This window comes from Vidua macroura, chromosome 3 (assembly GCF_024509145.1).
Source record: "Vidua macroura isolate BioBank_ID:100142 chromosome 3, ASM2450914v1, whole genome shotgun sequence".
Taxonomy (NCBI): domain Eukaryota; kingdom Metazoa; phylum Chordata; class Aves; order Passeriformes; family Viduidae; genus Vidua; species Vidua macroura.
Window position 1 is genome coordinate 79,152,373 of NC_071573.1, and position 27,804 is coordinate 79,180,176.

Genomic DNA, 27,804 nt, shown 5'->3' on the forward strand with positions numbered 1-27,804 from the left:
TTAGAATAGCTTATATTTGTCCACAAAAAATGTTTTCTTGTTTGGCTGATAAGTAAAAATTTCTGTTAGAATATTTTTGCAGTCCAAACAGGTGGTTGGTAAATGCACTGTGGAAAGCAGGAGACAGCTCTTCTGTCTCCTGTGAAGCCTGTGTTCTGCCATTGTCCTTGTTCTGCATGCACTGCTTCTGTGGAACTGTCAAGTTCTTGACTCTCTATACTTCTAGAAAAAGATGAAATGCATGTTGTTTGCAGACCATATATGCATGCCAGTTTAAATTTACAAGCACTGTTATTAGCCTTTTTCAGAACTTGTATTGGATCCTTTTATATATTTTAAAATATTACTGTTTTAAATTATTTCTTTTTAAATATTTAAAAAATATTTATACATTTAAAATACCTAGTGTAGTATTTTCACTGTGTTACTCTTAAAATAGTCAGTGAATTACATTAATCTTTTTTTTATATTCCTAGAAAGTATATATTGGAGTTTTAAACCAATAGGAAATGATTATCATAAGCAAGAAACAAAATATATTTGGAATGTCACTGTAGTAGAATTCAAGTGATTCTTCAAAAAACTATTTAGGAAGCTGCTTCTCCTTCTATGGTTATGATATTGCAGGACAGTGCAGTTTCCCCTCCCAGTTTAAGTGAACACAGGATAAAGGCAGAATATTTATCATATTTGTAAAAGCCATCAGCTTCATCACATAATTATGGTGTCCTTTCTGCTGTGTCACAGTGCTGTATTTGTGTTCAGGTCATCATGTGCATTAATGACATAGTGGAATAATGTCTTTGTACAATACAATACAAAATTTATAACATTATATACGAAAGGTACCTTCATCCTCGAAGCTACCCATGAAGAGCATTCAAGCAGTGTTTGAAAATACAGTTACTTAACTTACAGAGTTGTTACTTCTGTTGTCAGGGCTGTTGTTCATCTGTGTTCATGACTTCTAACAGTCATGTCTGCCCAAAATGTGCAAATGCATCCAGAATGATTTTCAGAGACAGTTAAAAGCACATACAGAGCATATCAGTATAGTATTTGTATATGCGTATCACACAAAAGATACATTTTAAAATTAAACATAAAACATTCATAACTAATATTAATCCTCATTATATATCTATTTTAAATATGGGAGTTTAGACTGTGAGTGTAGCGACAGAGATTTTCCTAAAATTTTGTTCTGACTCTCCAATTTATCTTCAAAACAGGGTGTGTTGCATTTTTGGCCTTAACCATGGATGTGTACACTGAGGTGTAAAGCAATAAAGATGCAGATGTGCAGAAAGGTCAATAACCCAAGTGGGTGTCAGGATTTTTTTTCTTTCTGTTTTGCTTCAGTCTTGGCACAAATCTTCTAAGGATTGAAATCTTTTCACTACCAACCTCTGTGAAGAGTGCAAATCTGCCCACAGCATACGAAGGATGAAGTTGTTACATCAGTTCCCAGTGCCAGTGTAGCTGCTTTTTGCTGCTTCTGACTGTGAAGTGGAAGTAATCTATATATTTTAATCCCTTTATCTCATCATCTCATCAGTCGAATTCCTATTTAATCATTTCTGATAGAGCGAGATCCCTCCAGGCAGACACCAAGGATGTTTCAGGTATCAATCTGCTGTTCATATAAACCAGAAAAAAACCTGTCTGATCTGGAGAGAGTTCTTTCAGGTAAGAGAACAGACCACAGCAGAAGCTGCCTCTTATCCTTTGCAGAAAGCAGTCAATTCCATCCATGTTGTCATTACAAGCAGAGACAGACACGTACAGTATCAAGATGAGTTTTGAAAGTTTCTGCAATTTTGCATGCCCTCAAATACCTTTGTGATTATAAAATACAACAGTGAAGTTTTATTACATCCAACAAAGCTTTGGTGGCAGGCTATAGCACTGACCAAGCTCCTAAAAGCAAACACAAGCTTATCTAGAATGAAACTCATCTAGGGTCAGGTGCTCCAGTGGCTGGTGAAACAGGCAACCATCAAGAATAAACCAGAAATAAAGTATCAAACTACTTGACTTATGTGGAGCAATGAACTACTCTTCGAGCATAATGTTTGTCAAGTTAAATTTTAGGATTGCCTAATAAAATACTGCAAGACATTATTTGGTAATTTGTCATCAGTTCTGGGATTTTGTGAGCGCTTTTGTTGAAATGTAAGGAAGAAGTTGAATGTTCTGATTCCTAGGGCTAGTGAGTAACTGAAGCATTGCTGTGGGCAGCTCTGTGCCCACCACTGCCTGTTGCAGGGCAGCTTTCTTCCTGAGAAGCCAGCCACCCCAAGCCATATGCTTGTTCATTGGTCATCATTTTCCTTCTACGCATTCCACCTTTCCAGTGCCCACTACCCCTTTTCAGCCCTCCTACTGCACACACGGTGTTTTTCACTCCATACTCCCTGCTTTCCAAGTCTATCTGACCCCTGTGCTCTTGGCTAGAGCTGCCGATCTGTCTGTGTCCCTGCACAATGTGTCACCAGTCTTGCACCCACCAGAGCAAGCGCAGGAGCTGCTGCCTCGCACAGGAGCAAATTACCGCGTTCAGCTAATCTGCAGTAACTTGCTCCTGTGAGAGGTAGCGGCTCCTGGCTCCTCCCTGCACCTTTATTTCTCTGCTACCTTATGGAAGCATATGCTCCTTATGCTCTGCTCCTTTTTGGAAGCCTCCTTCCATAATCTGCACAGCAGCACTAGGCAGCCTAGAGGGAAACTCACAACTGCTTTGTGTACGAACCACTCAGAAATTAATGTGTTCAGCTCTAGCTTGGGTGGTCTTGTTTGATAACCTGAGTGGATTTTCAAGGCAGCTTTTGAGTCTGAAGGGTGGGCATTTGGGTACAGATCAAGCTGTAGTGGTGTCCTCAAGGTACACCTCCCAAAAAGATATGAGGGAACTCTTTGACGCCTGCTTTTCTGCCTTCACAAAATACTACTTAATGGTTGGAGCATTGGTGGCTTGGTGAGCAGTGCCTGAATTTTTGTCAGTATTATCTTGAAATCACAGAATGGTTTGGGTTGAAAGGAACATTCAAGATCATCAAGTTCTAACCCCCTGCCATGGGTATGGACACCACCCACTAGACCAGGTGGGTCCACCCTAGTCTTGAACACTTCCAGGGATGGATTACTTCTCTGAGCAACCTGTTCCAGTGTCTCACCACCCCCACAGGAAAGAACTTCTTCCTAATACCTAATCTAAACCTGCCTTCTAAATCTAAGCCTGCCTTCTGAATCTAAACCTGTTTCAGTTTAAAGCCATTTTCCCATGTCCTATCATGACAAACCCTTGTAAAAAGTTCCTCTCCAGCTCTGTTATTGCCCTCCCCCTTTAGGTACTGAAAGGGTAATTCATCTTCATCTTAACATGTATTAGTAAGTTAGCAGGAACAGACTGTGTGTGGGGAAGAGGAAATGATCAGGCTTCTTTGAAAAGTGCTGCCCTCATAAAGTCCACAGGCAAGGGTCACTCTGCTTCCCGTGGCCAAAGGCAGTAGGAAAGAGGCAATGGTACCAGCAATGTCCCAGCCCCCAGAGCAGGTCAGCTATGCTCAGGGAGGATGAACCCTGTGGTAAATCAGTTTATGCTGCTCCCATTCTCTAATCCTTTGGTCTTCAGCCCAGAGCTCTACCCCAGTGCTTTCCAGCCCAGAGGGCTGCTTTTTCACTCCTTTATACCTTTCTCATCCCTTGTGTTCTACATCCCCTGCCGTCCCCACAGTGCCTTACTCCAAGTTTCTTTTCAGCCAAGTTCTTAGCTCTGTGCTGTGTTTATTTGCATTAACCAACGTCACTGTTGCTACCACACTTTTTGGAACATGTGGCCTGACCATGCCTACTCCTATGGTCAACTTCCCCCACAAACAGCAGTACCTGGCTCCTGCACCCTGGATTTTGAAAACATTGTGTGCTTTTATGTCCCAGAAAAGACCAAATCTAGGGAAATATAGTGATAACTATCTAGCAGCATTTTCTTGGTACTGGAAGGGCCTCTAAGACCTTGGTATTATATTGTCAAAACTCTGAAATGGTTTGTCCTGACACTTTTGGGGGTTTTATGTAGTTTGCATTGAAATATAACTCTGCAGCCCTAACAGGCATATTGGGCTAGAGGTCTGCTCACTTGGGTGTATAGGAGAGGAAGGCATGGAGTGTCATGTAAGATATGGACAGCACATCTTAAAGAACTACTGTTTCTTGGAGTCATGTTTCTTTCCTTCAATATACAGGAAACAAAAGGAATTATATGGATAATGTATTGAATGGGAGAGACTACAAATAAAATATATGACAGTCTGTAAGCTAGGCAGCTTTGTATATTGCTACATATTCTTAAATAAAAATGAATATGTGTTGAAGTGCCAGTAAGCATTTGTATTTCTGATGATTGTTTGTCATAATTTTAAGGTAGTTATTTGAAGTGAAATTCAAAAGTAATAATTGTGCTGTGAAATTGTCATCACTGTTTTATAGCCTGGTATCGATTTTGGCCAATTACAAGTGATGTCCAACTTTTATCAGGGTTTGGTGTTGAGTACTGCTGATGGTGTTTTAAGAGCAGAACTATGCAATTGTTAAACTAAGTAAGAAATAGAGTGACATTTAAAAGACAGCATTGGCATATAAGTGCTTACATGCCAACCCTGATTACCATTGAGAAGCCTATAAAAGCAAAGGGTAATTAGCTGAGAGTATTAGGAGAGAAAATATGTATTAATTTAGACACATTGATGTTTATAATAGAAAGTTAATGTTAGGTACTTAAAAGTACACCCCGGTATTGTGGTAAAGAACTCCAAAACCAGCTATGCATAGTTTGAGCTTTCTACTGGTGGGAGGTACATCTAAGTGTCATTTAGAGGTCAGTTGTGCTGAGTTTCTCCGGGTGAGATGCAGTTTGGCACATACTCCTCTCTCTTGCCCCTCTCCTCAGTGGCACATGGCTTTTTGGTACTGCCACTGGTGACTGCTGAGGAGATGGTAACACTCTTGCACTAGCCTGGCTTATTCAGAGCCTCAGTGGTGACTCATGTCACAGCCTGCTTACCTCTTCAGGCTCTTCTGTGTGAGCTCAGCCTCTGAAATACAGAGATTATGCTTGTAAGAAAAACCCAGAGTAAAAGAACTTAGACTAGTGATGGGATTGGGTATTTTTTAATTGCTCAGACCATATAGGGGCATAAACCACGGATATTTCAGAATATTAAATTATGATCATATTGGAATGCTCATTTTAACCTTCTTGAGTTCTTAAATGGAACTATGTGCTGGTGGTATAATTTTGAACTGCAGAACTCAATAGGAGAAATAAACTAGAGAAATATAGAATGCAAACTCTCATTTAAGGAAGGGAGAACACAAGTAACTCTGTTCCCTAAACATTTTCCTAACATTGCATTAACATTGCTTTTTGAAGTGCCATGTGTGTACAAATAAAAAGTTATAAGTAAATTACTTTTTAGCAGAGGCAGTGAAAGAGGAATGAAGAGTAATCAGCTTGTACTGTGTCAGTATCAGTCTTCTTAAGGTAGCCAAGTCTTGCAGTTCATTTGGAGTGTATATCAGTGATAGCATCTTAAAACTGTGTAGAGAACTGGGCAGTCTCCTGGAAAGACCAGTCTTAAGGTTCCCTGGATGTTTGTTACTTCTAACTAAAGCAATTGTAAAGACTTCGATTTTTAATGATCCTACATTTTTATCTGGTAAAGAAAATGTGAATAACCACGTGGGAATTATCACACTGAATGTCTTCTCTTTTTTAAGGCCCCTTACTAGAAATACAGCTAGTGGACTATTTTTTCTTTTCTGTCTTATAGTAATTATGTGCAGTTTGATGTAAGAATACCTTGTTGCTTTAAGGTGCCTCTCTCTGAAATATGATGTCCTACCTTGAATTCTTTTTGTATTCTTTTTAAACCTTCTTTGCTAATTACTTCCCATATGTTTCTTTCCATTTAGAAAATGGTAAAATATTTTCTGATTTAGCTTTATAGCTCTAGGAGAAGGATCAGTATGCTGGATTTTCCAGTTCCAGACACCTGAGTTCTGAATAAATTTGACTTACTGTGACTGAAAATGTGCTCAGTATGCTTATCCTGACTTCCATATACCACTGCTAAACCATTGCCTAACAGTACAAGTCTTCCTGATGGAGACTGGCACACTGATAGGGAAAGGGAGGAATACACTAGCCTGTCCATACTGTGGCTGATGGGGTCTGATCCTTATTGGTCTTTGCTTTTTTTGGGTATTTCTGTCAGTGCACTGGAAATATTTATATACCATATCTAATTACGGAAAGGTTTTTGAAGACTGATAGTTCAACACCCTTTCTTACTTAACTGTTTCATATGTGTGAATGTTTTGACTTTGTAATTTTGCTGAGTTCCACCAATTCCCACTGTTGGTGAACCAGTTTAAAGTCATATACATCATATTGTTGTCAGAACTGGGAAGAATCAAGATCATACTAAGGTATGTACATTCTGTGGGCTCAAAATTATTTACTGCCATCTAAGTTTCTGTTTTCTTTTGTTTATGAAAATAGGCCTGGCAATGGTGAGAAATTAGTTGACAATGACAGGTGGCTTAGTTAGTATAAAAAAAATCTCAGTATGAATTATGAGTGTGTGTGTGTATATATATATTTATGTATGCTTAATAATGTAAGAAAGAGACACCGCAGTGTCATTGCTTAAGCTGAGTGATACCTACATTTGTACTTATATCTGGCTATTTAATTTAATTCATATATGAGGCTTTATTGCTAGGGGGAATGGGATGTAAAATTGAAAGAAAATATAAAGCAGCAGACACTTAATGAAAACTTGGAGCTGCTGAGGAGTATGATGGGTTTTCAATGTCCCTTTTAGTCAAAACAGAAACTCTTCCCGAGGTTTGTAATCAAAAAAGTTATCATTATTATGAAGACACTGTATTTCAGTGCAATGCTTATGAGGTTCTAAAATGGAGGGATGATTGCTGGGCCTTTGCTTAGCAAGAGGAACATTGTAATTATGCCATCAGAGCAGAACACTGCTCTCCTGCCCTTTTTGCTGGCCAGTGATGTTCTTGTCAGCCTGTTCGTAACAGCAGTGCCCTAATGCTCCTCTGGAAGTTGGAGGTTATGTACTGATAGCATTGACTTGCACAGTATCTGCCAAAATCAAACTCTTTTCCAGAAGTATCAACAGGCATTCGAGACAACTTACCCACTGTCCCTCTGGATCTTGGTGGTGTATGCAACAACTTTATTAAGACTCAAAGAGAACAGCAAGCACAAGCTGTATCTGGGGCTCTTTTTATTTAGCAAACTATTAGGCAATATTACAGAGATTCTCTGGTATTTCTCTGCCTGTAGTGATGTCATTTTTGTATTGTTGTGAATACTTTTATGTGCCCTGATCTGTTTTAACTCTTGGGCTTGCTGCTCTGAATGTGTGTGTTTTCAATTCTTTTCCCTTGCTGTCTCTTTGTCTCTAATGGTCTCTAATAAATAGAAAAGGCACATACCTGCCATTCTTCTACGTTGCTCAGTGGCATCCATCACAAAGAAGCCTATTAAAGGATTTTGTTGAAGACCTGCTTGCAACATGAACCTAAATTACTGGTGTGCACCCATCTTTAATGCACATTTTCCTTTTTTATAGTATCTCACACAGAATTGTGTAATCAGATTTGCAAGGGTAGTTCTTGCTATTATGGTGAAGATTGATGCCGTGCTAGGGTTTGGGAACAATTACTGCAGATGCAGAAAAAACTTATGGATGTAAAGTGATATCTTAAAAGATTCTTTTCATTTTTTAGGCTACTCACCCAGAATGTTGGTCTTCTTTATGTTGGAAACCTTGACAGACCTTTTGCACAAATTAAGGTATGATTAATAAGCTGCTATTTCAATTATTTCACTTCTGTATGATTTAGAAAACTTCAGGACTTCAAGTTATCAATATAGCTTCAGGAAAAACAATGGGAAATAGTGCTGCTTTGGTTGTTTACCATATTCTGGGTTTACTTTTGGTTTAATCTGTGCTCTTAACTTGTCGAAGAACTTTAATGTTTCCAATCATCTTTAGATTAATTTTGACTCTGGTTTAGTTACCAGAAGGTTTTCTCATCAAAGACATTTCAAAGCAAAGCTACTTTTGAAGCCCTGTAGTTCTTTAAGTGATCCTTGACAGGGAAGACACTGCAGTAAAAAGCACAGATTGTTTTCCCAGTATTATTAGATTTATTATGAAAGACTCATACAATTGCTGGAAAATAATTTGTCTTTTATGACTGACTTATTGTTTCTTTTTCTTCATTGAAACTACAATAGCTTCATGTTTCTAATTGCCAGTTGCTAATTAGTTATTGCCATGTCACTTGCAGACAAAAATGTTTTACAAGTATATATGGACTGATTGTGATGAATGTCATTGATATTTTCATTAGAACAAAGAGAGGGAGGCATTAGCATGTCAGCCATTACACTGCAATGTGGAAATGTGGTATCTGTTTTAGAATGCTGAAGTGTTCCTGTGTCTTAGATGATACCTGTAATTATTACATCTTCTGCACTCTTGGCTGCATTGTTCCCTCCATCATGTGCATATGCTTGTCCTTCAGAATTTTAAAAACCTTGGTTTTATTTTTCATCAAAATGAAACTAAGTTTCTAAAACTCAGATTGTTCCTTTGCCATCCCTAATTATGTTACTAAACAGTATTCCCAACTGTATCTAGCAAATATGTTTTATAACTTAAACCTTGGTACCGTATTAAAATTATTTTAAAATAAGAAATGCATGCTTTTCATCTTCCTATTTCCCTTTCACTCATCTCCCCAGTTCCTACATGCTTATTATTCAGTTTGGCTAATAACCAAACAATTAAAATGTTACTTGCATGAAACAGCTTGCTAGAGGTTTCTTCAAAAATAACCTTATATACTTTTGTTGATCCCTCTTCAGACCAGTTCTTCTTTAAAACTTTATAAAAGTTAACTCTTCTCCTGTTCTAAATGAGACTCCATTTCTGCCTGCTCCATCCACTTATAAGAATATTAAGTAGCAAAATGGGAGGTTTTCCCTATGGCTGGGAAAAGTTTAAGTCCCCTGGGTGGAAGTGAGAGAGAAGAGGTGAACACCCCACTGGTTTTCTGCTGCTTGCAGTCATCAGTGGTACCCCTCCTAATACTTTGGGCCAAGAAGAGACCCTTCTGTTCAAGGACAGCTGCAGAGATGCTGTACAGGATCCAGCTGCAGGACTGAGAGGCAGGCCACTTGCAAATGCTTAGGGAAAGAGGGCACTAACAGGATAAATACAAGGCATGTAGACAGCTTCCTGCAGTTTGCATGCACTGTCTTTGCTGGAAGTGGTATCTCCATCCTGTTGCTGAACAGACTCAGTTGGACTTCCCTCCCTCAGTGTGCTTGAACGTTTTTCCACTATATTTTCAACATACAAAGCCATACTATCATTGTGAGTTAAGGTATTATTTTATATCTTTTAAATTTATTGCAAAATTAATCTTTTTGGCTCAACCTAGCCCTTATGTCAAGAGAAGTGATGAGCAGCCATTCTCTATTCCTGATTTTTATCTTCCCCTTGACATTACCCCATCTTGCATCCTTCAGACCACAGAAACTTAATCTATTTAATTGCTTCTGAAATCCTACCTGTATGTCAGATCAATTTTGTATTTTACCTACCCTTCTGTATTTCTGTTGTTGCTTTTTTTAGAGTAGGGGATGGCATAGTGTTGAAGATATGGGCACAATTGTGTTTTCTGTTGTGTCTGCAGTTCTTTATACATGGTACCTTGCTTGGTAAATATCTGATGTACAGTTAATTTGAGTAAGTTAATACTGGACTTTCTGGTAATATATCACTGGTCTAGTCTCATCCTGAATGTTGCATTTGCCACAGGATAGGTTAAGTGGATAATCAAAATAAATTTCAGTTGATGCCTTCGAAAAACAAGGCCTATTTTCCACTTAATTACTAGAGATTACAATGATAAGTTTGAATAAGTGAATTCCACAAGATGTACTCTATAAAATAGAACTGATTTTTGGAGCTATAGGGATATATATGGGTGTATGTTTGCACACTGTTGCTTTGCTTTGCTTTGCTTTGCTTCTGGTGCTAAAAGCAATGCTGCAGTGGTGAGCTGATTGGTGTGGATTATTATTACCTTCAACTGGGAAATAGCATGTAGTTCACAAAGACAAAAAGCTTTTGAAATTGAAGCTCCTCTCTGATTGCTTGAGATTCTAGATTGATTTTTGCTGCATGGCAGCAGGAGGAACTGGTATGGAAACTTTATAGACATTTTCAACACCAGAAAAAGAAAAAAGGAGTAATAATTCACACTGAGAGCTGGTGGTGCAAAAAGAAGTTTATGTATTCTGGAGATGTACAGTGGTCTTTCATAACTGTTGACACAGGTTTCTTTCATTCTTCCCCCAGCACTTCTTCAGGTGTTTAATATGCTTTTACTAATGATCCCATCAGGTAAAAGACCAGGGAACTACATATGGTCCTTGAATATATATAAGGCAGTCTTTATAACCTTTTAGTTCAAATATGCTTTTACATACTGTGTGATAGATTGGTCCCTCTTGTTATATAAATTACCCACCCGTGTTCATTTGCAAACATCTCAAGTATTATGTATTTTATTAAGATACAGCATTTTTTGCCAAATGTATGCATTAAGGAATGCCCCAAACCACTACAGTCCTCTGCCAGTGTAATTTATTACTCAAAGTGGACCATTATTAGACAGCAGTACTTCCAGCTCATTTTAGTGCACTTTCAGTTGGACAAGTAGGAATGTTACCAGGCCTTTGAAATATTCATAATAATGTATAAACTCATATATAGTACTCATATATTCGTGTTTCAGTTTATATGCATTTACAAAACTGCAAAAAGAAAAACTCCTTATCAAAGTATCCCTTCCCAAAAGCAAACACGTTTGGCTTTCCAAAACTGTGCAGGATATAATTACAAAAATGTCTTTGATGATGAAGAACTGTAGATGGCAATTCTGAGAAAAGACTTTGAAATAGTAATATCTCCTCTAGGGTGATTTTTCTATGTCTTTCTTTCTTATATCAATAATTCATTAATATATATTAATTTTGATGATGTTTCTGAGACATAGCTGAACTGATAAGGTTAACTGAAATTACCTGGTCTTCCTGCTCAACTTGCTTTCAGTGGTATCACTGGTTGTGCTTGATAGCTGTTGGATATCTCTACTTCATTATGCAAGAGAAATGTGAATCATTCACTCCTGAAGCTTTTGAATCTTGCATCTGGTAGCAGATGGAGAGAAGAAATGGGAAAAAAGAGTTTTCCTGGCTAGAGGGATCTGCCTGGAACATAACTCTGCTAATAATCTGCTAGTTCATAGGTATTGCAAGATTTTTTGTGTAGCTTTTTTGAATGGGGTTTATGACAGAATATTTAAATTTTTGCACAGTGTTTGTGATTGCTCTTGTTCTAGTGCAATATTTAGTGAGTTTCTGTAAGTTCAGTGACTTATATAAATGATGGCTGTTTCAGTTAACTTATGAGACAATTAATTATTTCAAAATTCTGCTATGGTAATGGTTTCTCTTTCTTTTTTTTTTCAGGGGATTGTTCTTTAAGGTTATATTGAAGGGGTCAATTTAATAGAGGCTAGTTATTTTTAAAAATTGAATTTTGTTTCTAAATAAATTTATTCTAAATTACTTTTTAATTCTAATGTCCATTCAATGGTATTGTAGAACAGTTTCACACCATGGATGTTTGCTTTCAGTATCTTTTCCCATTTAAGCTATGTTAGTAGTAGTAATAGTAGTGGTTACTGTTACTTCTGCTTTCCTTCAAAGACCTCTAGAGCAATGCAATGATTTGCAGCTTTCTTTGGATCTTAAAAGGTTTAGGACCAGTGGTTTTCTTATTTATTAAACACCTCTTGGAAATTTGGTGAAATGAAAAAGGTTTCTGTAAGTGGTAATCTTGATCAAGAAGATAAAGTGTTGTCATTAGCTGGAATTAACTGACAAGCTTTCTTTTATCTTTTTTCCTAAATACTGTTAGTATTTTTTTTGCTAACAAGGATACTATTAAAGCAAAAGCTTTATCATAGAAATTTTGTTTATTAGAAGTAACTAAATCCATTGTCCCAGTATACATAATAATTGCTCAATGGAAGGGTATGTTACTGGGGTTTTATGACATTTTGTTTTTAAACTTGAGATTTCATCAATGTAGATTACAATGAAAACTTAGGTACACTATATGAAGTAATTATATCTATAAAGAAAATCATACTGCTTAACCAATTTATTAGGATTGTCAGTTTTTGCAGTTCAGTTCCTAGTAGCTTCTGGGGTTAGGGGAAATGGTTCAGTACACTGTGTTCTCCATTATTAATAAGTAATGAAGCTTCTGGCAGTCTTTACTATGAGCTAATGACAAGTTTCATTTTTTGGCTTTCTTAGCACATTAAATTACCATTTAAATAAAGATTAATTACTACTGTTTTAATTTTAGTATTAAGAGTAGTTATTAAAAGTTTCATAGTAACTACTACTTTGTTCAAAATAGAATTGTTTGATTTGATAGAATATGAGGACAGTTACATTGAAAGGAATATTTTGAAAATAATAATGTGTTTTTAGTATTTTGGTTTTTATGATAGGATCCCAGTGGAAAGATTCTGTTTTAAGTTTGCTTCTGGGGAGTTTGCTGCTGTAGTTACAGCTGTCTTGCTGTCAAGGACTAGCAAGGAATCAAGATCTCTGCTCTGACCTGCACATCAATAGCTCTAATCTGTGATTGTATTAAACTTGAGAACAGTGTTGCTGATTGCTGAGACAGCTAAGCTTACCACCTACACTCCAGGAATGTAGTTTGGTTCTAAACTATTATTTGTCCAACTGTCTCACTTCCCCTCAACAAATACACTTCTAACTTAAAACGTGATAAAGTATAGTAAAGTTCTGCCAAAGAGAGATCTTGCAGCAGGTAATCACCCCAAAATAATTTCTTTGATCATATCAAATCAGAACCTGTAGACTTTCCCGATACAAATCCATCCAGCTTTACTTTAAGATCTGCAGGCAATGGCTCAGCACCTCAGATAATTTACTGTAATGTTCCCAAGAGCTGAAACCTCGTGAGCTGAAATTTCATGACCGTAGCTGCTTTACCTTTGTCCAAACACCCAGGCTGAACTGGTGTCTGAGAACCGGGTCAGACATAATGCATGACTCCTTCAGCAATGTCAAACCTCTGTAGCTGATTACTGAAATGATTGGCCACAATTTACCAAACAATCCTTTCCTGAAGAAGAGGGAACAGGAATGAATTTATGATCTTGCTGCTCTTAAGAGGTGATGTTTTAAGGTAGGATAAGCTGCTGATTTCTCAACTGAAGTTGGCGTGTTTTTCTTCCCTGAGTGATAATGAGTGATCCCAAAGCTTGGGATGCCCTTGTTTAGGGTACAGGTCTTCAGACCACTCCAAATTTAGAAAGAGAATTCATCCAACTTTCACCATGCAATCAGTTGCTGTCCAGACAGAGCTCCACAGTAGCAGTGTGGTCTGCAAAGTTTTTTAGCAAAAAATGTTTAAAAGTTTTCCCTTTGAGCCTGTTGACAGCCACTAAGAGTATGTTGGTGTCTTAATTATTTGATGCTTTGCTTACTGGACTTGAATACATAATCACAGAGATTTTTGTGTTCACTACCAGAGCAAATAGTAGAGCAAAAAGAACTCATTTTATCATGGTCAAGTCATAACCTGAATTTTGCTTTTGTAGCCTGTCTCCCCTTCTTACTGTGCTGTTACTGTGTTTTATATGATGTGAAATACCATAGAATATGACCTAGGGAAATCATGTCCTCAGCTTGAAGATGGTACAGCCCTAGAATCTCTGAAGTGAGATGTTCCTGAGAAAACAGAAGGGCATATTTATCTCTAAGTGTTTGGTTCTGGTTGTTCACATTGAAGGCAAGTAATTTCAAACTGAAAGAGACATCACTGGGTTGAACAGGGGCCTGTCAAATTAAAGAAAAATAGCTGTAACCTTTGTTAGTTTAGCAAGATAGTGTCAGAGAAGGATTGTTTCATCTTCTTATTACCAGAGTTAACGTGGACAGTGAGGGGAAGAAAAACAGGAGAAGATTATTTTTAGCTAGGAAAGTAATGATGGAACAGCAAATGGGTTATCCTGGACAGAAATAATTTTGTTCTGAAAGCTGAAGAATGCTTTCAGAGCTAGAGATCTGGATCCAACCTCCACTAGGAAAAAATACCTTGACAGTGTTGAGAAGGAATGTGATAATTACGTGATTTGGTGATTGTGAAAGAAGATAAATCCAGGTAATCTGAGTCTCTACATTTCATTGAACACAGTCACTCTAAATTAAAACACACCAGATGAGGATAAAGCTGTATAATCTGCCTCTACTGAAGTTCAAACTGCATCTTTAGGACAAAGTAATCAACATTAATTATATATACTTATTACTGTTAACAGTCTTCCAAGAGAACTGATGGGTGGCTCTTACATTTTCTAGAGTTTTGTGGGATGTTACAGCAGGATTTTTATATCCTCTTGCTACTCATAGAAGCTGTACTGAGCATCATTGGAATTGCTGGTATTAGGCTGTTGGAACTGTGTAAAGAAATCCTTCTCTTTGTTTTTATTATTCTGTCTTTCGTGGTAATCACCTATACTTGTGTGTCATGCAGAAGTCAACACATGGAAACAGCTTTAGCATCAAAACTTTTAAAAATTGGGCTGATAGATAATATTTCAAAATAAATTTCTCAATATAGTGAGAATTTAGGATTTTGCCCTAATGTTCATTGGTACAATGACAATGTACAGTCTTCTCATGGGAAGTCTTTATGGGTCAGTGCACTTCCCAGTCAAGGGAAGTCATACAGTGCTGCCTTTTGGAGTCTGAACCTGTCCTTTTCCACTCCTTCCTTTTTTTCTGCACTGTGTCCACATCATTCTACAGTACTGAGTCAAATTCAGCATCTTTTTTTTTTGTTGTCAGGTTCTCTGAGATACATGAAAAGTTACCTGGCATAGAGTTGTGGACTGTGTTTGCCTTTGGCAGGAATTACAAAAGGTTTTACATTGAAGATAAAGTTAATAATTCTCAGCAGCAAGATGGTTTTCAGGAGGACACCATAGGACTTGGAGTGAACTTGGTGGAACCTAGAGTACTTAGACATCTTGGAATCTTCTGGCCCAAGCTCAAGATGCCTTTCGTTGTGTCCTAAACAACAATCTGAACATATTCAATAATGAAATTCTGATTTCATGAGAGCAGTTACAGAATCCATGGGAGGTTCTGCCCTACCCACACAGTTGATATCTTGTAAAGAAGGTGGGGGAGGTGCTAGGGAGAATTTGCTGAACAAACTGCAAGTTAGAAAATGTAAGGTGCTAGCAAAAAAATCACCAACTGCTCATTCCTAAGTTATATGTTTGTTAAAGGTAGTGAATTTAGCTCGTTTTGAAAAAGACACTTTTGAACCACTACTTTGAGAATTAATTAGGAAAGAAAAAAAGCATATTGCTTAATTATTTTTCCCTTGATTTCCTCCTTACCTTTCTCTACATCTTGACATTGTTTGTTGCAGCTTTTCTCGATTATATTTTCTTCTCTTAAGGGCAAGAGGTCCTGACTGCCTGTGTGTTTCTATAGATCCTGAAATATTAGAGCTCTCAGTCCTGCCTGGGAATGTTAGACACCAATAATAGAAATAAATATTAATATATATTTGCATTTATATTACAGTAAAAGCCAGCATACAGTGGACATATTTATTCTCTGTAGACATATTAAGGAGCAAAAATAAAATACTTTTTTAAAAATCCAGCCTTAGAACTGCTGATGTAAACAGAAAGAGAATAACTATGAAATCTGCATTGGCACTGCAAAAACTGAAGCAGTGATTCTGTGTGCTGTCACAATTGCTGCCCCTAAGAACAAAATGTTAATGAGCTATAATTTGTAGATTCACCCTCTTCTGATGGATCAGGCCCCATTTTGCTTTTTGTCATGATTATTGCTATGAATTCAGTTTTTAAAATGGTTCTCTGTAAAGCATGCAGTGTTCCATAGAAGTCCACAGAATTAGGAATATTACCTCTGCATTTTTCTCTTGTTGCTGCCAAAAAGATAGAATAATTGTATTTTTTGTTTTGAAATATGGTTTTTTATTGGGTTTTTTGGTTGAGTTTTTTGGTTTTTTGGGGGTCGGGGGCAGGTTTTGTTATTTCAGCTCCTAGTAGGTTGGTTGTGTTGTGTTTTTTTTTTTTAATTTTGAAAATAAATCCAAGTTTGTTCTTGGCAAGCATAGGGTGAATTAAGCTTTCTGGAAAGGTTAAAATACTAGTTAATTGATTGTAGATCTTAATTTATTGGGCTTTTTTTGTTGTTTTCTATTTACCTCTATATTAACTGTGTAGAGAAAAAAAAAGCTTTCAAATGCTTTTCATGACTATTGTAAAAATGAACCGATCGCAGTTTTTTCAAGCCTTCCGTTCCCTGGGCTTACAAATGCATCTTAGCAATACAAAATCAGTATGATCATACCTCATTTCTCAAAAAGCTTAGTAAAACACGTGCTGACAAAGGAACCTTGGCAAGTTCAGGAGCAGCACCTTCGAGTTGTGCACCAGGGGCAGAGCGGAGCCTTTGAGTGGCAGCTCTGCAGGGCAGCACCTGAAGGTCCCAGTGGCCACAAGCTGAGCTGAGCCTGGGAAAAGCCAACCACTCCTTGGGTTGTCTTAGCCAGGGCGTTGCCAGCAGGTTGAGGAAGGTCTCTGCTCTCTGCTCAAGCGTTTCTGAGAGACATCTGGGGTAGCTGTGCACAGCTCTGGGCTCCCAGGGCATGAGAAGCCATCCCTCTGTGGGGGTCATGCTGAAGGGAAGAGCACATGGCCTGTGTGGAGAGGTTAAAGGAGGCTTTGTTTAGAAGAGATGGGTAAAGGGGGCAATCCATTGCAAAATAAATGAAATTAATCCCTTGCAATCCTCCATCATCTGAAGTGAGATTGCAGAACAAAGTCAAGTCAGACACTTCTCAGAGGTGCCTGGGGAAGGACAAGCAGGAAAAATGGATGGAAGTAATCTAATTGGAAAGTTGGATGTAAGAAAAAAAATTGCATGGAAGTTGATGGGGCACAGCAGCAGGCTTCCTGAAGACACTGTAAAACCTCTGTCTGTGGAGATTTCCAAAGTTTAACTGGAAGACACCCTGAGCAACCTGACTCATCTTTGAGGTTAACCAGCCTAGAGCAGGAGGCTGGATTGAGTGTTGGCTGGGTGTCCCTTCTGACCTGAATTTTTCAGGTTCTGTGACTTTTTGGAGTGTAAGCAGTCACTGCTGTGAAACTTAACTAGTTCATAAGGATATATGATTGAGAAATGTTAGTGTTGGATGTTTCTGAGCCTCTGCTATTACTGATTGAATAGCATACATTAATTAATTTCAGCATACAGTATTCCTGTCAGTTCTTCTTCTTATCTTTTCCGATGGCTGTGACCACAACTTGCATTATACAAGGCTTTCAATACTTCCATTCTTAGTATCTTGGGATCTTTCTTGTTATATGTTTACCTTGAAAGTGTCTGTTTTTCTCGTAATACAAAAAATACAAAAAGATGCACCCTTTTTTTTCATTAAGAGGTAGAATTTCATTATATTCCAGAGATCCTATGGTCCTCTTTCAAAGAACATGCCGTGTTTTCTTCACTAAAATGTTTATTTAGAAGAAGAAAGATGGGTGTTTTACTTTGAAGTCATTCTGCAGCTGTTTTCCCGTAATGACACAGTATGGATTTTTTTAATGGAGTATGCGGTATATGTTGAAAATAAAGCATCTCTGTCTTAATCTAAAAATTTGTGAGTCTAACTGGAGCTGAGAGAAGCTGGTGTTCTCAGGAATGTGTCTAAAACTCAAGAGGTTTATAGATTGTTCAGAGCCATATAACTAATTTAAAAAGAAATATAGCAAAGAAGAAAAGAAATTGGAAGTGGCAGCAGTAGCTAGATTAGTAGCAAAGCTCAGGAGTAAGGGGCTGGAAGAAGAGCTGCCCGTGAGTAGCTGTTGGATGTAAATGAGCCAAGAGACTGTAAATGTGTCAAATGGTTTGTAACTGTTGTGCATTATTAAGGGAAGAGGGTGTGTAAGAGTGTTACAATACAGGATACCTGAGGAAACAACACTTGCATATGTGTTGGGAGGTCGCAGTCTTGCTATTTAACATTCAATCTAACATTCATACCTTCCCTTCCCCTACAGACTTGTCTGTGGCCCCTGTTCCAGCAGCAACACTGACCCTTGGAAAAAGCCTCCACAATTAATCCCTGAGACCATTAGTATTTGCTTCTTCAGTTGTTTTGGTTGGGGTACTTCTGTTGTACTACCCACAAGATTAAGCCAGAAAACAGCTTTTTATCACATTAGAGATGTTTGATTTGGAGTTTCCTGTTTCCTTTAATTTGATAAGTAATGAGATTTGAAACCAGTAGTAGCTAATGTATGTGCCATGAGACTTTGGTGGTTTTTTTCTATTTTTCTTTTTTTTTTCTTTTTTTTTTTTCTTTTTTTTTTTTTTTTTCTTTTTTTTTGCCTCAGCATTCCTTCTTGAATTCATTTGCTTTCTTACCTTATTGGTAATTTTCCAAGTATTTACCATTGACCCCCTACAGATACCATTCTGACAGGTACAGTCATATAGAAAACTGGATTTTCAAGGTGGTAGGCAGATTGTTCTTATGGTAGCTTTCCTGTGCCCAATGATATGGAAACATACTGTGATAAATGTGAGCATTAGGACATGTAGATTATGTCTCATTATAATAACGCATTAATAGACAGTTTATTTTCCACTTTGAAAAGATGGCAAAACAAAAGGCTTAAGCTCTGTTTCTGAACCATAAAGTTATTGCTCACTACCAGCTAAAAATTGCTGAGAAAGATCCTGGAAATGAAGGGTTTGTTTTATTGTTATTGTTTTTAGCAATAGATGAGCACAGGGGTTATTGTTTTTTGCAATAGATGAGCATAGATATTGCAGATATTTCTCATCTGCTTTGTGTTGAGCCTTCATACTTGTCACAGTGGAATAACTGATCAGGTCATTGTAAAACTGCCAGATTTCTTGTGCTGTAGTGCAAGTTGTGCTGTGCTATTGTCCTTGTCCTCTTTGTCACATTGTTATTTCACAAGCTTCAGTGTTTGAGAGTGTTCTGGCTCCCATACATGGGTGATTTGGGGTTGGCAGCATCTTTTGTTTTGCTTTCTTATGTTTTGCAAAAATCATCTGGCAGAGAGAATGATTTGTCCATGATGATTTTAAGCTCTTGAACATCGTAATTTGTTGCTGCAGCTGTTCTTCTGTTATAAGTGCATTGTCAAACCTGGTTTGGGTGTGCCTCTGCACATAGAGAGTGTAATTTGTTCTGAATAATTGAGGATACCTTGATGACAGCAGCTGTTTATGGGGCCAGCTCTTATGCTTGAGTGAGTGGCTGTAGGGACTGTTTTTTCCTTTGATGTAGACATCCCCACGCTTAGTTTCCATAAATGTGATTGCATTTGCATTTTCTTTTTACTAGAATATAATACTCAGACAGTATGGCAGTGTGCTCAAGTTTCTACGAGTTTTAGACAATTTAGGAAACTTATTGTAGATAATTGTCCTCAGAGAAAGTAATGTCCTAAATTTGTATATCTTTATTGTTTCCATCAGAAAGTACTCATTTCATACCATGTTCGTGATCATAATTGTTCTTTATTAATCTGTTCTGATTTTTGAAATAAGTTCTTCATCTTTTATTTTCTATTAGAGGCTTTTGTTGGTAGTGGAGGTGAATGAAATAAAGGCAGTGGGATGGATAACAGTCAAAGAGAAAGAATAAATAAAAAAGTAGATTCTAAGCAAAATTATAAATATCAGACTCTATTAGAAATTAATTCTAATTGAAGGGGGCAACAGAAAATGTTTTAGACATTTTTTACCATTTCTTAGTTGTTTATTGTTTTAAAGAATGAGAACATCAGCCAAGATCAGGCTTGAGGGGGGTAAAGAAAGCAAATTGTTACTGTACAGTTTATAGGCAGAGAGTATCTAAATTTATTAGGCTTTTTAGAGGTGAATTATTTTGAATCTGAACTGAACAAATGAGGTTGAACTTGATAAATGAGCTTGAACTTGTAGTACCTTTGTGAAATGCAGATGATAATGTCTTTAAAATAAATTACTCATGAATAAATCAAGACGTTGAAGTTGCAAAGGGTGAGAGATGGTATAATAGGGAAATTCTTTGACTAGGAAATTGTTTCTGAGACCTTTCTTTATAGTATATGTAAAATGAATAGTGAATATCATGAATGAGAAATATTTTAAATGTCAGATACTGATAACATTGGAGAAAAAGCAGTTGATGGCAAAAATTTTCGTATTGAGAGGTACTGTGCTGGTTTAGGGCTAGTAAAAGGCAAATACAGATTAAATTTAGATAAATGAAAAAGAATAGGGTTGCAAACAATAACAAAGAAGGTAGAAGAAATATCAAATGAGATAATTATGCAGGATATCAGCTTTGAAAGGAAATGGGGTTGTAGATAATATCCTGTCTAATTAGAATACCTATAAAGAAGGTCACATGATCTAATTTCAGCCACCATAGACCCTGCAGGCTCCTTGTGTAGGCAGTGGAAAACAGATGAATCCAAGGATGAGTCTGGGATCCTCTAAGAAAAGTGCCTGATGGTTGCCTCACTGAATTTTTCAAATCACTTTCTAGAGGTGCCAGTCTCTCTCTGTGAATTACATATAGAAACGAGCTCCTAGATTTTAAGTAACTAATATAATGGCATAAATACTTGTCTTGCCTTTCTCTCTGGGCTTTTCTAAGTATGTGATTAAAGGCTGGAGTAGAACCACATTCTTATTGTACAGCTATTTTAACTGGAAGTTAGCATTTCCAGTATAGTATTCCCCACAGACAAGTCCTGTAGCTCAGTTGTCACTTCAGCTGCTGGTAATTGATTTTCAGATATCCATTTTCCCCACCACTTCTATCCTATAATAGAAGTCTTCAAAACCAGGTAAGTCCTGCGAGCTTAGGGTATGTTAGAGCTCTGATGAAAAAGTTGGTGACTCTTAGAGAAGGTTAGCAACGAAGAAGGAAGATGTAACTAAACTAGATTATGCCCATGAAAGACAGGCCTGCAGGGAAAAAGATAAGATTTTATGCTAGTAAAAGTGGAAGGATGCTGATCTACCCAAGGAAATGATAAATAGCACCTGTACAATTCAAAAAATGTCCTTGATATCTACAAAGCAGTAATCCTAGGGGAAAATTAAGCCGTACATAGACAATAAATCAGGTAAGATTATTTCCTTTTGAATTCTTATTTTGTTTCTCTATTTGTGTAATTTACACTAAAATGTTTAAATTATTTCTTCATCAAATTTGGTTTCACAGTTCTTATTGCAAGGCTCACATATAGCTTTCCTTGGCAGTTTTCCAGAACAATTATAGTATTGGTAAAGTTTCCCATTTGAGAGAGAAATATATATTAAAACTCAATTGACTAATAGTGATGCAGTATCTTGTTATGTAATAGTCAACAAACCATTATTCATTTACTTTTTATTTGACAGTAGTAAAGCCACTGCAGTTTTATCTTTCTAGCATAAAGTGAGAATGAAAGTGAAGAACAACAGAACTCAGCAGTGCTATTATATTTCAGCAAATTGAAGTTTTCAAAATGCCACTTCTGCTTCTCTCCAAACAAAAAAAAAGTTGATTGTAGAGACAATAGCGTATTATATCTTTGGGGAAAATAGTTCAGAAATATTTGAAAAGATCAGAAGTGGCAGCATTGTTAGAACCATTGTGCAGAGACTTTATTTGTATTGCTGAGAACTGTAGATGTTTTCATTTACTGGGAAGGGAACTGTAAATACGCAATATTGCTTTTTATGTTACTAACTTCAGTGAGTTACTGTTTAATTGATATACAGAAAAATTTCTGCCAGTGAGTTTACAACCAAATGCTGTAATGAAATGTCACTTCTTTTTAAAAAGTGTTACTTTCCCTTGGTTTGCTGAAGTACTAAATCCATTTCAGTAAATGAATCTATTGATTTTAGCTTAATGTGTTGTAATAAAAAATATTTGAGCATGTTCTCAGTGGTAGATTCATGAGATGCCATGCTGGATTCTGTACCAGCAATGATGTGAGATTTTTCTCTATTTTTCATGCATGAAGTAGAGAAGTCAATATTGTTTCAGAACAGAATTAATGACCTGATGTCTGCTGGAAGCCAATTGTCTCACTTAAGTGTGCAGAAGTCATCCATGGACTCTGACTGGGTCAGCCAGGAGCCTGATGGAGCTTTAAGTGGGAGGCAGTGATGCTCTAGCCAAACAGCTCTGGAACCTCTTGCCCCTTGCAGAGGTGGCCGTGGCCCTCATTGCCTCGAGAGCTGCCCATTGCCTGCATGCTCCTGCTGCACCACACAAGAAATAAAATGCCCCATTAGGGTTGTACATTAACCTACCCAGGTGTAATTTAACAGTAATGCACACAAGTGCAACCCAACTTCTGCTTCATTTGGTTAGTGGGTCATGGCTAGCCATGCTTGATTGGTGATCATTGCAGGAGCAGATTAACTACATGTTGTAGCATTCCTTTTAAACCCTGCTGGGATGTAGGGAAGAGGCTGGTCTGTAGTAGAAGCAATGTAAAGGAATATGCAAAAGCAGGATTAGAAACAAGAATGTTTTTGTTCTTTTAGAAAATAATGCAGGGTACAATTACTGCATTTTACTACATCATTACCTTCTCTTTCCTCCTGTTACACTTTGGATACCATTAATGCATAAAAAGGGGTTTCAGAATAATTTAACTTCAATAGAAGGAAAGCAAAGGACATCTCTGATTAATTTAGAAGGACGTCTATAGATCAGTGAGTCAGATTTTGGATTTACAATACTAAAGTTAATGCTAATGCAAACACTAAAGCAAACAGACCTTGAATTACTTAATTACTATCTTGTTAATATTTCATTCAGAACTTTAAGGAAAAGTCTGTGCTAAGTAATTACTAATTAGTAATTAGTGCTAGTAGTTATAGCAGGAAACTACTAACCAAGGCTTTTTCATTAATTTTTCCACGTTGTGCACTCTTGCCTGACAAATCAACTCCATTTTACCTTGGACTTCTCACCTGCAGAATTGCATACATACAGCTGTTTTATCTAAAGCATGCTAATGAAATGAGTTTAATGTTACAAGTTATTTATATACATTACAAGTGTATAAGAATACACTTTGAGATTACTGGATAACAGATTTACAGAGTTGCCATTGCTGTTACTTTGTTTTTCTTTCTCTTTTCTTATTTCTGTTCTTCTGGGAAAGAGCCTTCAAGGATTTTTTGTTTTTTCTGGATGGAGGTCTTAGTGTCTGACTGGCTGTCTCTAGAAAGTGCTTATGATGTTACCTGAAATACTATTCCATCATGTGGAAAGCAAAACAAATGTTTTTAGCTGTATTTGTTAGGGAACTAAAGCTGTTTTCGTCTTGGGCTTTAGGTAGGGGAGTACAGCAGCTCAAACAAAAGTGTAGTACTTGAGCAGAGCACTCAAATTAGGCTCAGAATTCTGGGGAATTTAAGAATTGGCCCATGCAGAGATCTTTGCAGAAAGCAACTTTATGACAGAGGTTTTCTTGGAGACATCATATGGTTAGAAAACTCAAGAGACTTTCCTTGGCTTTGCTTGCCTTAGCTTTTGCAGACTAAGTGGGTGAAGTCATTTCGTGAAAGAAGAATGAAGACTAAATGTTCTTGCTTGCTTACTTTGTTATTGATCCCACATTTAATAACAAAATGTATGGACAAAGCCATGAAAACATGCTCAGGTACAGAGGGCTTTCCCAGATTCCCTATCTTTCAGGGCTTTGACAGGACCAACTATTAAACCATTAATTATTTCCTGTTATGAGCACTCACCATTTGAAGTTGCAATCCCTTTTAGCTGACACTAAAACAAAAACTCATATACAGTCTTTGTTCATTTGTCTGGAAACACTGCTGCCCAAACAGACCAAGAAGTTTCTCTGACCAGATCTTGCAAAATCCTTTATATCTTGGGTAGCCAGTTGTGGCTCTTGAAAGTCCATGAATATTGTCCATTCCTCTGCCTCGTGATTACTGCAGTCTGTGTTGCCCCACCCCACATCCATTACTGTGGTGTCCTGGGAAATCTGGCTTCCAAACTCTGCAGACTCATTAAAAACAAAGCATGGAAAGGAAAGAGGAGCTTGCAATGGAAGGTAAAGCAGTGAGAATCCCTCTATAGCCTCATTTATCGACAAATTTGTGCCATTGATAGATTAGCCCTTGCTTACCTTTCTTTCAGCAGACTGACCTCATCAGCTGGCAGGCACCCTAAAACCATTTGCAGTTCCTGAGCCACGATTAACTTCTCTGTCGAGCCCCTCACATTCTGTAGGCCCACAATGATCAAGAAGACCTGTGTGCTTAGATACTAGATTGTAGGTCAGATTCTACATCATGTCATTAATTGCTTTTGAAGAAGAAGGAAAAAGATTTCTGTGTCTTAAGCCTCAAAGCCAGTTATTCTTTGAAGTTTAAAGGAAACCATTCAAGAAAGGGGAGGGAGTTCATGCCAGCTCAATACTATAAAGGCAGATGAGAAGTGGGTTAGGGCAGTTGCCTTTCACTACAGCACTTCCTTTGATCAAAGCTAATTTTTGAAAGTCTGCGTTAAGTCAGCAGCTATTAATCTTTTTGTTGTGGTGTATTATCTGTAATGGGAAAAAAAGATTATTTTCCTTCTAATTGAAATACTAAAAGGATGAAAAATCCCTAACGTGACTTTTGCAGCTTTTTTCCCAGCACATCTTTGCTTTATTATTTTGATGTCATAGGACTGCTGAGATTATTTTTATTGTTGTTGTTATTGTTGTTTGGCTCCTGTTGGCTTTATGTTGTATATTATTGCAGTGTTCCATCCAGGCATTTATCAGCTTCCTCATTCAAGTGGTTCTAACAGTTACCTAAAACTCGTCCTATTAAAACTAATTATTTACAAAAATATAGGTAGAATCAGCAGAGTTGTGAAGTCCAACCTCAACAATTAGGTGTAAGAATGCCTCCTCAAAATGGCAGGGTTTTAAAAATCATTGTAGTTTGACTTTTCTTGTCATGTATTACAAAAATTAAAGTTTGTGCTCTATTATTGTCATAGTTTAAGTCCATCCAGCAGCCAAGTCCCATTCAGCCACTCACTCACTCACTCACTCACTCAGCATCAGAACCTGGGAAAGAATAGGAAGGGTAAAGGTAGAAAACTCATTAATTGAGATAGAGACAGTTTAGTAGGGAAAGCAAAAGTTATGCAGGCAAGCAAAACAAGGAATGAATTCAGTGCTTCCCATGTGCATGTGGGTGTTCAGCCATCCCCAGCCATCCATCCCCTGTCCCTCCCAACTTCCCAAGCTCCCCCCAGCACCCTCCCCACCAGCCTGGTAGTACAAAAATTAGAAACAGCCTTGGCTCTGTGTCTCCACATCATCATCACTGTGTTCAGCACAAATCCAAAATAGCCCCACACCAGCCACTGTGAAGAAAGTTAATGCTACTCCAGCCAAAACCAGCACAAGTATATAATACAAATACAAAACCTGAAAATTTCATTAAAAGATAAGATGTTATTCTGCTGTAAGAGACTTCTCTGATTTCAAGATGTGACATTTGTCTAAAAAAACTATTACATGTACTGTGTAAAAGCTACGATGAGCAAGACTGAGCTCTCTTCTCTAGCTCAGCACTTTGGTTCTTAGGAGACTTGGCTAATGACAAACCATTCAGTCTAATGGAGTAGATGGGGAGCAAAAGAATTTCTATTTCCTACGAGTTCTGTAAATCTCTCTATGTTCTAGTGTCAGATTTGTGAGTAACTAGGAATTGCCTCTGAAATTTATGAAGAAAAAAAGTTACTGTTTTTTATAAATATGTTCTAGGCAAAACCTGAAACATTAAATATATGGGAGATTAAAAGCAATTTCGCTGTTTCTGGTTTTAGTTTATCTGCACATTCTCTCTGTACATTTTCAAGTATTAATAGGGTTTCTAGATGTTGAAAACATTTATAAATTTATAATCTTGCTCCCTACCCCCATTTTTCTAATAATGCTTGCATAGCGTGTTGAATAATTTACATACCACTTAGATACCAGTATTTGATAAAGTCAGTATGCCAAATTCAGCCTCCAATGATATACTCCTTTGTTTGTCTACTATAGTGCAAAATACAAAGTAAAATTTTGATTATATCTTTCTTAATGTTGTTTTTCAGTAACGTTCTGAGGTAAAGAAATTTGAACCATGGAGGAAGCAGATCTGCTAACCAGTTTGGGCTTTGTTAGGCAGTGAAGTAGACATATGAATATATTACATATGATTATCATAAAATTAGGGCCTGGAAATGGAACAGTCATGCTGCTGCATTTTAGACAGTACATTTATAATAAGCTGTAATAAGGTAAACACTTTGAATGGTTATAAGAAGAGGCATTACTTGTGATCACAAATGTGTGTTCAGTTCATGCTTTTGAAGCTCAATTTAACACAGCAAACAAATTTCCTTATAGTGTTGACACAGTTGTTCTCAGTGGTGAATTTTGATTTATGGGGAAAAAACTTTTAAGCAAGTGGTTGTTTGGGATCTAAATGGAAGAAAAGAATATGCTTCTTAATGGCTGTCATTTGAAAGCTGTGTGTTGTTAGGAGTAAAAGTGGGTTTAAAAGACTCACTTGCAATTACTCGATACTTTGGATTTTAGTTTAAATTTCTTTTGGTGTATTCTGATATGATTTGGCATCTTCCTGAAAGAGTATAAACCCACGGTTTCTAGAGAACATTTCAGAAGCCAGATAAGAAATAACAAGAATTAGGTTTAGGGCCCCATCCTGATGACACTAGTGTGGACTAATTGATCTTCTGAAGCTGCTCAAAGGCATATAATTTATAAGGATAAGAGCTTGTAGAGCTGGATCTCACATGAATAGCCATCAGATAGTGTCTGAGCTTGTGAAAGTAGTGAAAAAAAAAGTAGTGAAAGCTTGTGAAAGTAGTAGAAAGGCTGCTGGGAGGCTCCTGCTAGCCCAGCACTGTGGAGTCTCCTTCTAACCCATCCCTGGTTGTGTGACAGCAAGTGACAGAATCCCTTGTATGGTGTAAGAAGTACAGGTAAAACAAGATTAACTTAGACCCCTACAATAGCAAGAGCTTGGCTACAGATGAACAGATGAAAAACAGTAATATGAGAAAGTACCCTGTAAAATCTATGTGTGAGAAGCACAAACATTTGTCTGGAAATCCATCCTATTGGAGGTGAATTCCAGCAGATGAAAGGCAGCAAATGTCACAAAAACTCCTAGTCCTATTCTGACACAACCATCTAAGTTCTCTTTCATTTATTTTGAGGTGTAGGAATAGTGTTGCCAAAGTGATTATAAAATAGTGATAGCATTGCTTTGTGTCTGGAAGACTTGTTTGGGTTTCTACTGATAAATTATTAACAAGATTTTAGCTGCCCTGTGTCACAAGATTTCTTGGTAGCATGAGTGTAAGTACCTGATGGGTAATTAAGATTGGGTTTAGAGAACCTAATGGGGGGTAAATGCTTTCCCTGTGGTGTGGCCACAAACTATCTCTTTCTTCC

General features: G+C 37.3%; 1 protein-coding gene across 2 annotated transcripts in view; it reads left to right on the forward strand.

The window, feature by feature from the left end:
• The window catches only part of RNGTT (RNA guanylyltransferase and 5'-phosphatase), a 170,440-nt gene that overhangs the window by 128,740 nt on the left and 13,896 nt on the right, over positions 1-27,804 (forward strand). For both annotated transcript variants that reach the window (XM_053973871.1, XM_053973872.1), the window contains exon 14: positions 7,822-7,888. In XM_053973871.1, coding sequence (XP_053829846.1) covers positions 7,822-7,888 — 67 coding nt within the window. The remainder of the gene's footprint in view (positions 1-7,821; positions 7,889-27,804) is intronic.